We start from the raw sequence: 12,025 nt of genomic DNA, 5'->3' as shown, positions 1-12,025 counted from the left end.
GAATTTTGAGGGGAAAATGAAAATTGTGAAATAAATTCAAAATTCAGAGAGAAAAAAAACAAAAAAAGACATTTGCGACAAGTCAGAATCTTGAGGGAAAAGTCAGAATTTTAAGTTTATAACATATACTTGCAATTCTAAGGGGGAAAAAAAATGAATTGTGAAAGTCACAATTACCTTTTTAATATTTTTACTCATGGGTGCAAAAAAGCATCTTTAAGTAGAGATTACATTACTATAATTAGGGATGCACCGATATGAAAATTTTGGCCGATACCGATAACAGATTATTCTTTATTTTTGAAAGCCAATAAAAAAACAAATTTAGGGCATATTTTATTTACATATATATTTAAGCATTATATGCATTTTTAAAAGGTGTGGAAATATATATAAACATTTAAATGGGCATACTTTACTTGAATACTTGATTTCGCTATAATAACAAAAGATGTAGCTGTCGTGTCGCTCCAGCAAAAAGAATACATTTTAAGAGGGTATCTTTTATTTAGACACATTTTTTTAACTGACACTAGAGAAATTTCAAGAATGACAGCCAACAAGACTGCGTGAGCCAAGCAGATCACTACAACCGTAATGACTACGGTAACAAGTTCATGAAAGGACCAAAAACAACATTCAATCCGACAACTGCATGACGGAATATATACAAGTCCAAGGGATTCTACGCAACTCCTTGCAAACAAATCCAAAACGAATGCCTAGAACTGCTGTGCGATGAGCTTTTTCTTGGCGTCGTGGGAGAATCTGTTCGAGCGGAACAACTCGCTGTCGTAAAACGCAGACAGGTTGTGGATGTTAATCTGTCGGGCCTGAGGACAAAAATGGTGGCATTACAACTCAAATTTGCGAATGACACGTGTAATATCTCTGTAATATAGTACTTATGGGGACTTTTCGATTTAAACATCTATTAGTTACCTTGTCCACCAGATCCTTCTCAGGAATCTCGATGGTGTCCTGCTGGGCTCCGTAACGGTTGCGCTGATATGCGACCTGCTCGGAAACCAGCTGCTTCAGGATGAAGAGCAACAGCTCGTTGTTGTCTCGTCTGAAGGCCAGATACCGTGCGAACGTCTGTAGAAATGCAATAAATGCGACTTCGGTTACCAACTTGAGCAGGATCAGACAGACTCCTTGCAATCGCAAGACATGCGCAGCGAAGTACACATGGAAAACCGTTGCCAGATCAGTTTGCTCACCTTCCGCATGCTCCTCATCACGCTGAACTTCTGCGTGTCGATGAAGCTTTCCAGCATGACACGGATAGCCATGTTCACGTCGTCCTCCAGCACATAGTCCCGCAGATGCATGCGGGCGTGTGCCTCGGCCATGCGGATCATGGACTCTATGTGACGCACGGTGATTGGGATACTTCCCGTAGCCTGCAATACAACATACATGATTACTCGCTGACATTTCAGTGATAACTACACCCAGATGGACGCATTTTTTGTGCACATTTTGGGGGAAAAAAAACTGCTGAATGGTTTGAAAAATTGTGGAACTTCTTCAAATTGCCTTTAGCTTCAAATGCAACTCTTACCATAGACTCTTTTCGAAGGTCGCTGTAAATTCGGGCCACTTTGTCCTGGTCCATCCGATTAAGTTTTGGTCGCACGCGTTCTTTCGCATACATGATGTACTTCCTGAGCAGCTCCTGAGGGATGGGTGGGACATCGAAGGTGTTTGGCAGCACCACCTCCTCAAGACTGGCCACGCCCCCTTCTTTGTTGCTCGGGTGATGTTTGATGTGGCTGCTTACCACGAAGCGTGCCAGCATCTCATCCTAAACCGAAGAGAATTATGGGTAAAGAGATTGGCAAAGTTTGGGCAGGATGTGTTTACACAACAACAATGTACTAAAAGTGGCAAGGTTAGCCTTTTTGAAAAGTTTCGCGTACAGACGACAACGTTGTCAAAATAATCCCCATTTACACGGATCTGCGAAAATGGCTAAAAATGCTGTATGCATGCCAGGCCAGTAGATGGCAATGTCACATTGCAAAGAAACAATACACACCTGCGCATGTACCTATAGACTGAACACGTCGCAGTTTTCACAAATTTGTGTTTCTGTAGTTTACACAGAGACGATAACGGTATCGTTTTCCAAAACCGGCCCTTTGAAAACCAACAGTTTTCAAATGTTCACATCTTCAGGCCCCCAAAAAAAGTAAATGAACAGCCAAAATGCATAAAAAGTTTTACATTTTCAGTTGAAAACGCAGTGTTAACGCCCCTAAGACATCAACGGACTTACCTGCACAGGGTCGACGGTGTCTCTTACAACACACAGAACGTCAAATCGAGAAATGATGGGCTCTGTCAGGTCCACGTTTTCCGAGAACGTGAGCGACGGGTCGTAACGCCCACCTTTTAAGAGAAAGAACACTTTCATAAGAAAAATTACTGCTGCCAAAAACTTTGCTGCAACTTTTAGTCCAGCAGCAAGTAATTAAGAACATGACTGTGCTTCAGATTAAACACGCAACTCTTGAAGTGTTTGAAGTGTCTCAAAATTGAAGTTATGACCCTCATTTAAACTTTCATTAAAACGCTCCCAGAACGCACCGATAGGGTTGGCGGCAGCGATGATAGTGCAGCGAGCCTGCAGCGATGTGACAATCCCAGCTTTAGAAATGGAGATGCTCTGCTGCTCCATGGCCTCGTGGATGCTGGTCCTGTCCTGATCGTTCATCTTAAAAATGAAGAAAACACAGGTTCACTAAACTATTCGCCTAAAAATTGCTTGTCCAAAAATTGGTGGAACAGTGCATCAAAAACGTCTTTAAAGCTATAACCTTTCCCAACTCAACACACGGCACCAATTTTAACATTCGCTCACCTTATCAAACTCATCAATGAGGCAGACACCTCGGTCCGCCAGCACCAACGCTCCCGCCTCCAGCGTCCACTCTCGAGTCACAGGATGACGTTGCACGTAAGCCGTCAGACCCACGGCGGAAGCGCCCTGGCCTGTAGTGAAGACCGCGCGACTCGAAACCTTCTCGACGTACTTTAGGAACTGGGACTTGGCTGTGCCTGGATCTCCACATAGGAGAACGTTAATATCACCACGCACCTTGTGCTTCCCACCTGTTTAGGGAGCCAGAAGACAATTGAGCAATTTAAAGGACTCAGACGTGTAAATTAACAGCTGTGAAAGGAGCATGAGCAGGATACCTGGATTCTTGGCTTCGCCGCCAAACAGAGCAAGCGCCAGACCGCGTTTGATGTCTTCGTGCCCATAGATGGACGGACCAATACTTGCGAAAATCTGTAGGAGGAAAATTAAGCTTAATCTGGGAAACGTTACGATATACTCAGAAGTTCAAGCTCAAACTTTGATATGTGACCATCGCTCACCCGTTCTCCGATGCGCTCGTCTTTGGACAGAGCCATGATGGCTTTGATGTCTTCATCAGTGAGCTCCGCCACGGCCACGCCCTCATCCTTACGGGCGATGTGATTGGCCAGGATTACAGTAGCGAAGACAGGGAAGCCGTTAGCCATGTTGAGAGAGCCGTCGTAGTTGTTGTGGTAGATTCCTGTGAGCTCCTGCAAAAATAAACCATTTGAGGATATACAGTATTTAAATATATATTAAAAATGATTACTTGCAATGTTATATAGTGGAAAAATAAATAAATACACATTTAGATGGACACATTTTGCTTGAATATTACTTATTGTGATATAAATATAAGTTGTTGTGATTAGGGTTGCAAAGGGGTGGAAAATATCCGGAAACTTTCCAAAAATCCCTGGAACATTCCAAAAAATCCTGGAAAATGTCCAAAATTTCTGGAATATTTCCGAAAATTTACTGTAAATGTTCCACCTTTTTGCAACCCTAGTTGTGATGGTAGATTCCTGTGAGCTCCAGCCAAAATAATAAAAACAAATTTAGGGCATATTTTATTTACATATATATTTAAGCATTATATGCATTTTTAAAAGGTGTGGAAATATATATAAACATTTAAATGGGCATACTTTACTTGAATACTTGATTTCGCTATAATAACAAAAGATGTAGCTGTCGTGTCGCTCCAGCAAAAAGAATACATTTTAAGAGGGTATCTTTTATTTAGACACATTTTTTTTTAAATGTTATATAGTAAGAAATAAAATATCAATACAAATTTAGGGACTCTATTGTACATAAATATTACTTATGTTTATATTATATAGTTTCAGTGAGTAGCACAAAAGGCTAATTTTTTTATATTTTCGAAAATGACATACTTGGGAGCATGTATTACTTATTTGAATATTATTCAGTTTTACAGAATTTATATTTTAAGACAAGTCAAGATGTTTAATGGCTAAAATTCCTAAATTAACAGTGAACTTGATCCAAAGCTTCATCTTACGCCACAAAACCATTGCCTCATTTTTTTATATTTTCGAAAATGACATACTTGGGAGCATGTATTACTTATTTGAATATTATTCAGTTTTACAGAATTTATATTTTAAGACAAGTCAAGATGTTTAATGGCTAAAATTCCTAAATTAACAGTGAACTTGATCCAAAGCTTCATCTTACGCCACAAAACCATTGCCTCTAGTGGTTGGGATAAATCAGTGCAGGTCAAGCTTGTTCATTAAAGGGGTTTTGATAAATGTTGTATTCATCAGTGTCTGCTGACTCACAATCTCGTCTCCGGGTTTGCAGGTGTCCACCAAGTCGGCCAGCAGGATGGCGTCTTTGGAGCGAGGCAGGCGACCCGCCGCGACTTTGCCAGGACTCTCCTGAATGGTGATACGCTGGTAGTTCTGGTACACTGTCTGTGAAAGGCAAGAACCTTGGTTAACAAGAAAAAAAGAAACATCTGCTTCCTGCTGCTATGGCAACAAATGGCAAAAATGAGATGGCAAAAGCTGTGCTCTTAAGAGCACACTTACATAATTAGAAAAGCAAGAACGCAATTTCTTTTCTGAAATGTATTGGTTTATTATTGAATAATCAGGATTAAAGGTTGATTAATTACCAACTGCTAAATTCTGTTTGGATCAGACAAAATAAATATAGATAAAACTCTCAAAAATGGTGAAAAATGGTCTTTAGTTTTGTTTTAATCAATAAAAAAAATTGTTAAATCCACAATTTTCTTTAAAGATTTTAAGATTCTCCCAAATACATTATACTCTCAACTGCAAATCGCACAGAAATGTTTTCCTCACGCACCTGCTCCATGTTGATCTCAAACGGACCGAGTGACTGACACTCGGGACAGGAGCCAGGCTTCACCTCCTGGTTCTGGGACTGGAAGAAGGGTCCCAAGATGAAGTTACACTTGTTACAGTTGTATTTCACCATACCGAGCTGCGGCAGAACTCCAGTGCAGCTGGTCACCACACCGCTGGTGCGGATCAACTGGTTCAGGTGAAGTTGCCTGGAGAGAGAAAAAAAAAAAAATATATATATATACATTTTTATTACATAATTTTTTTATTTGTATAAATTTTTCTGAAAAACCCGCAAGAGAGATCACAGCTGTGCATTATGTGTCTAAAACGTATTACGAAAACCAAAAAGACATGAAATTGTTCATACCGGAGCGATCGAAGTTCTTCCACCAATGGCAGGTTGCCGATGCGGACATGGATTTCATGTGCGATTCTGTCGTATTTGGGGTACATCGCAAGCACCACCTCTTTGGCGGCTTCGTCAAAAATCTTCAGCATCTCGGCAGGAGCCTCCGGCAGAAAATATGCCAGCACGTGCTCCCTGGATGCAAGCTCTTCATAGTTCACCAGTAAACTCTCCTTATTTTCTGTAAAAATCACAAAATATCAAGTCGAATCACCGCGTCTGGACTATATTACACAGTTTTCCCAGACGACCGTCCGCCACCCACCTTTGCACATGTCGCTGATGCGCTCTTTGTAGACGTTGTGTCCGTGCTCGTCCACGTGTGTGCGCAGGAAGTTCTTAAAGCGGTGGTAGATCTCCAGTCGCGGGGCGGCCATTGAAACCCACTCCCTGACCGTGTGGCCCTTCATGTCCTCCAGGTTCTCAATGCTTTCGATCATCTCTTCATCCTCGCCATCCATCGCGACGCCCTCAGCTGCCCTCTCCGCGAGAACCCGCTGCCTCTTCGTGGGCCGTTTGTCGTCCTCGTCTTCACTGTCTGTCCATCGCAGAATCACAAACAAGGTTTAAACTATAATGTAATGACTTTTTCCTTGAGTGGCTTGCGGTACAATTATTTTTCGATGACTAGAACACCCACCGTACAGAAGTCCGCGTCCGATGCGGCCCATACCAAGACCCTGTTCTCTGTCCCGCCGTCTCATGGCCGCTTCAGCTTCCGCCCGAGCGCCGGGAGAAAGTTCACTGAGATCTTCATCCTCATCCAGACCCTCCGCTTCATAACGGTCCAGTTCCGGGATGACACGGTAGTCTCTGCAAAAATGCAGTAAAAATGTTAGCTTGTTAGCTGCGTTTTCACCCAAAGTTAACTTTGGGAAAATTGGAATATTGCATGAATCATTTGCATTTAAAGCACCGTTTTCATCCCATTAAATCAAGTGAACAAAACTGTCATACCCTTGGAAACCAGCACAAAGTAAATAGTATAAATAATAAAATATAATAAAAATAAAATTTGCTGCAACTGAGGAAGCCATTAATGGCTCTTGCTCCCTACATAATAAACTACTTGTGCACATGCTACATGCAATAATAAGCACTGTCATGTAATCATAATTTCAGATGCCTTGTGTTTGGAAATGCAATTGTGTGTTTTTTTATGCAATATCCCAAAATTAGAAACACACAGCGTCTCCCTGACATGCTGCTTCAACACTAACTGCGGTTACTGAAACCACGCCTTCTTTCTTTGCGTGAACATTTGGGCGCATTATGCAAATATTTCCACATAGTGATGTAGATATGTGGGGGCGTGTTAGAACGAGCCGTTTTAGGGGGGCGTGGCAGAGTCTTAACTTTGATAAAGAATATCTCTTTGGTTTTGAGACTTTAGTCTTTGCAACTTCAGGGATCTTATCTATGCACAATCAGCTTGTAACACTCCAAAGAGAAAGGAAAACTTGAAATCGCATCATATGAACAAAATGAGGATATAAAGATCTATTCAGGAAGTGGTCAGTATACATTTTATATCACCACATCAGGATATAAAACTGTCTTAGGCACGGTTATAATTGTCATGCCTACATTTTGCAAGCTACAATATCTGCAAGCCATCATAAACATGCCCACCATCAGAAGCACAGTCTCTCACCTCTCCATCCCATCTCCGATCAGCTCCTCTCCGTCTCCGTCCTCCTCAACAGGAATACTGTCTCCCAGAAGCCCCTCGGACTCGTCCTCAAACGGGGGCAGATCTCGGCCGGGGCTGGAGGTCAGGTCACCCCGCCGCGAGCCACGACTGGGACTGGTGGCCATGTGAAACGACTCTGATGAATCCTGTTTGGGAACAAAACAAAAAAAAAGTCAGTGTTATATAAAACAAAAATCTTTAAGGAGAAATGTTAAATGTCAATGAAGAAAATGCACATGTGTAACTAGATCAGGCTGAGATAATAACACTGAAACCAAGTATTACATCTGAAAAACAGACCTGTCAATCTGCCAATGTGTTACACACTGAATCTCTACATCACATTATTTCAGAAAAGTCAGTTATAACTTGTAACAACTGTTGAACCACAACAAAGAAACTAGTTTTACCCACGTGGGAACTTTTTAGGCCAGCATAACTCTTCAAGACAATATTCTAAGTATATTTATATGAATATATGTCATGCATCAGTTTTAGTCAAGTTAAAACCACACATTTATATCATATTTATATATATTTTTTCTAATCAATGAAATGATTTGAGAGGTACGGTTGTAACAAAAAATATATAATACAGAAATCGAATTGAGATCACAACGGATGTGTAAATGTGAACATTGCATTGAGTTTATTGTAATATCAAGATCATTACATTTTAACTTTACTAGACAATCCTACAAGCACTATGCACAATCAGCTTGTAACACTCCAAAGAGAAAGGAAAACTTGAAATCGCATCATATGAACAAAATGAGGATATAAAGATCTATTCAGGAAGTGGTCAGTATACATTTTATATCACCACATCAGGATATAAAACTGTCTTAGGCACGGTTATAATTGTCATGCCTACATTTTGCAAGCTACAATATCTGCAAGCCATCATAAACATGCCCACCATCAGAAGCACAGTCTCTCACCTCTCCATCCCATCTCCGATCAGCTCCTCTCCGTCTCCGTCCTCCTCAACAGGAATACTGTCTCCCAGAAGCCCCTCGGACTCGTCCTCAAACGGGGGCAGATCTCGGCCGGGGCTGGAGGTCAGGTCACCCCGCCGCGAGCCACGACTGGGACTGGTGGCCATGTGAAACGACTCTGATGAATCCTGTTTGGGAACAAAACAAAAAAAAAGTCAGTGTTATATAAAACAAAAATCTTTAAGGAGAAATGTTAAATGTCAATGAAGAAAATGCACATGTGTAACTAGATCAGGCTGAGATAATAACACTGAAACCAAGTATTAAATCTGAAAAACAGACCTGTCAATCTGCCAATGTTACACACTGAATCTCTACATCACATTATTTCAGAAAAGTCAGTTATAACTTGTAACAACTGCTGAACCACAACAAAGAAACTAGTTTTACCCACGTGGGAACTTTTTAGGCCAGCATAACTCTTCAAGACAATATTCTAAGTATATTTATATGAATATATGTCATGCATCAGTTTTAGTCAAGTTAAAACCACACATTTATATCATATTTATATATATTTTTTCTAATCAATGAAATGATTTGAGAGGTACGGTTGTAACAAAAAATATATAATACAGAAATCGAATTGAGATCACAACGGATGTGTAAATGTGAACATTGCATTGAGTTTATTGTAATATCAAGATCATTACATTTTAACTTTACTAGACAATCCTACAAGCACGCATCATTTCGAACAGGTTTGCAAACTTCAAATATTTTAAAACATATTTGAACAATCGTTTAAAAGATCTATTTACCGTAAATAAACATATTACACAGAAATACACTCACCGCCATCTTCTCACGACCGTTTTGAACAGCAGCAAGCCTGTAGACTAGTTTTTCCCGGGAAGACTGATTTTTCGCGCGAAATGCTCCACGTGACCACAAAGCGCGCGAGGCGCTATGAATATGTATCGAGGAAGAGTGTCTGAGCGCTGTGATTGGTTCGGTGGCAACAACGTCATTCCAAACTGAACGTTCATTGGTTTGACGCGAGAAAGGGGGCGGACATCGATAGAAAAAAAACACACAAAGCACTAGAATAGATCATGAGAGTTCACATTTTGTGTTAAATAAAATAAGCAGTCGGAACTACAGTGAAGACTCACATAAGTGCCAAACTATGTGACTCCTCAGATGGTTCTATAGATGGTTTTATAATAAAACGAACTAGATTTTTTTACATTTTCTAAAGAAAACATGAGTGGTGTTTCTTTGTGGAAATAATTTCATTTAAATGATCACATTCTTAAGTACAGTATGTTATTGGTTTAGTATGAAGAATTAAAATAACACAAAGAATGTATATACAACAATGAAACGTAGCATTGACAATATTTAATCAATCTTTTACAGCCTTGGACAATAACTGCACTCTTTAGTTACATTTTTCTCTAGTGTATTAATTGGCCCCTAAAATGCACACTGCCTGCATACTTTTCAAGTACCTCTCAACAATATGTACAGAACTGGCACAGTCACAGCAAACGCCGCACATGTCCAGACTGTATTGTATTGAGTTGTTTTGTTGATCTGCGCCTCCAGTCTTTTCTCCGTTTGACCGAGGCCTTGAACGACTGTCTCTGTATCGCATACAAAAAGCTGCGCATCTCGGGTTTGAATGACTGGCTTCTCCGCTGGACGATACTGCAGGGTCGTCTTGACCGCCTGCAACTCGGTCTCGACCTTCCCGACATTCTCCTCCAGCTGCTCCAGCTGTGGTTTAAGGCTTTCAATGAGCCCTTGGGCTCTTTGGCTGTGTTGGAGAATCTCTCGGATCGCTTCTTCTGAAGAACTGGATGCAGAAGTTGCGACGACGGCAGTTGCTGGTGGGACAAACGCTGGTTTGACTGTTTTCACATCTTTTACACTGCCTTTCAAAGCCATCCTGAGTGAGTCGATGAGGTTGCGGAGTTCGTCTTGTTGCGTTTTGTGCATGTTGGCCTGGACCTTGATGGCTTCCTGAAGAATCACCGGTCCCTTCTGGGCCTCCAGCAACAGGCTCTTGAGTTCCTGCAAACGTACCCGGTTTATATAAGTCGAACCCATCACGCCAATGACAGCGCCCAACACCGAACCAATAACGGACCAGTTTTTGGTACGTTCAGCCCTGGTCCGCTCTTTCTCGTGGCTCCCTCGCACGGCAGCAGAGAAGAGCGCAAACTTCTCTCGCTCTCCGCCTTCTGCGTTCTCATAGGCCGTTCTGAGACGCCGTTCTTCCTGTAAATGACAAAACCGTTAAAAGGAAGGTGCAATTGTGCAATTCATATACGTATAGGGCTGGGCGATAAAATAATCGATAATGAAAATAATCGCGATATAAATTTCCTCGATAAAACGATAAGACTTTGATACAGTGGTTATGCACCAAAAGCAGAACGAATCAGCGCCACTCATGTGAACCACGTCACACGGACCATTTATCCACTCAGCTCAAACTTCAAACGGCAGCACAGCACGAGTTTACTAGAGCAAATGCGTTTACTCGTTGATGAGTCTTGGTCACATGACACTAAACAGTGCTGTGAGATCCAGAGTGAAGAGCTTGAATTCAGAGAAGAACACAAATGATTTAAACTAGTTTAAAGCCAGATGAAACAGCGCTGACAAACAGCAAAAACACTGTGCGCAATGATACATTCAGAAGGCTTTTCAATCTACAAATCGCCATCATTTACCATGGATTTACTGTATTTAGACTACTGTTTACACTCTTAAAAATGCTGGGTTAAATACAACCCAGTGCTGGGTAAAATAGGGACAAACCCAGCAATTGGGCTGTTTTGACCCAGCGGTTGGGTTAAATGTTAAATGCTGGGTAGTAACCCAACCGCTGGGCCAAAACAACCCAATTGCTGGGTTTGTCCCTATTTTACCCAGCACTGGGTTGTCCCTATTTAACCCAGCATTTTTTTTAGAGTGTACAGATACCTAAAAACCATATAGTTATATTTTTACCATGGTATTGAGGTACTGTATGTGTGGTTTTAACTCTGGTTATCATGATCTAAATGTATGCTATTCTGGAAGGCCAATGGTTAATTTTAATAAAACTCAAGTCAGAATAATTACATTTCACCATATAAAAATGAGGTTGTTACTATTTTTGATAACGAACATAAATTTACATCTGCATCCTAACTCAAGCTACTACAACTGTCATCTCAAGCTACTGTCAAATGTACATTTCTAAGAGACAAAAAATGCAATATTATGATATGTTTAATATAAAAAATGTTTAATAGACAAAAATAAATTATTATTATTGGAGCCTGCACTGCAAACTGTGCTGAAGATACGCGTCATCAAAGTCTGGCAACACAAACCTGCTTCATGATTTGAAATGATATCACTCATTAGATCATGCAGAAACTAAGAAATAATTTTTTTTCTATTAAGATAATTATTTTGTTAAAGGGGTCATATGATGCGATTTCAATTTTTCCTTTCTCTTTGGAGTGTTACCAGCTCTTGGTGCATAAAGAAGATCTGTAAAGTTGCAAAGACTAAAGTCTCAAATCCAAAGAGATATTCTTTATAAAAGTTAAGAGTTAACCACGCCTACCTAAAATGGCTCTTTCTAACACGCCCCCACATGTCTACGTCACAATGTGGGAAGATTTGCATAACGCCACCCAAATGTTCACGCAAAGAAAGAAGGCGGAACTTTTATTCTCGCTGTAGTTTTGTTGTTGCCGCCGC

General features: G+C 40.8%; 2 protein-coding genes across 2 annotated transcripts in view; both read right to left on the bottom strand.

Moving 5' to 3' along the window:
• Positions 1-533: 533 nt before the first annotated feature.
• Positions 534-9,118, bottom strand: LOC107549350 (DNA replication licensing factor mcm2). Its single transcript, XM_016230397.1, has 18 exons — positions 9,113-9,118; positions 8,261-8,445; positions 7,575-7,587; positions 7,281-7,465; positions 6,267-6,439; positions 5,892-6,164; positions 5,588-5,807; positions 5,219-5,426; positions 4,684-4,818; positions 3,391-3,582; positions 3,208-3,301; positions 2,870-3,120; positions 2,596-2,722; positions 2,285-2,397; positions 1,568-1,810; positions 1,224-1,406; positions 943-1,098; positions 534-833 (listed from the first exon to the last, which is right to left on the bottom strand). Exons 1-18 carry the CDS (start codon positions 9,116-9,118, stop codon positions 723-725), a joined length of 2,868 nt encoding a protein of 955 aa, XP_016085883.1. The 3' UTR covers positions 534-722.
• A 425-nt stretch (positions 9,119-9,543) lies between these two features.
• LOC107549370 (coiled-coil domain-containing protein 51-like) overlaps positions 9,544-12,025 on the bottom strand; it is a 4,313-nt gene continuing 1,831 nt past the window's right edge. The window contains exon 2 of the mRNA XM_016230418.1: positions 9,544-10,543. Coding sequence (XP_016085904.1) covers positions 9,764-10,543 — 780 coding nt within the window. The 3' untranslated portion in view covers positions 9,544-9,763. The remainder of the gene's footprint in view (positions 10,544-12,025) is intronic.

The sequence above is a fragment of the Sinocyclocheilus grahami genome, unplaced genomic scaffold (assembly GCF_001515645.1).
Source record: "Sinocyclocheilus grahami isolate Dianchi unplaced genomic scaffold, SAMN03320097.WGS_v1.1 scaffold370.1, whole genome shotgun sequence".
Classification (NCBI taxonomy): domain Eukaryota; kingdom Metazoa; phylum Chordata; class Actinopteri; order Cypriniformes; family Cyprinidae; genus Sinocyclocheilus; species Sinocyclocheilus grahami.
The sequence above is the reverse complement of the archived record's forward strand: the minus strand, read 5'-3'. Positions and strand labels throughout refer to the sequence as shown.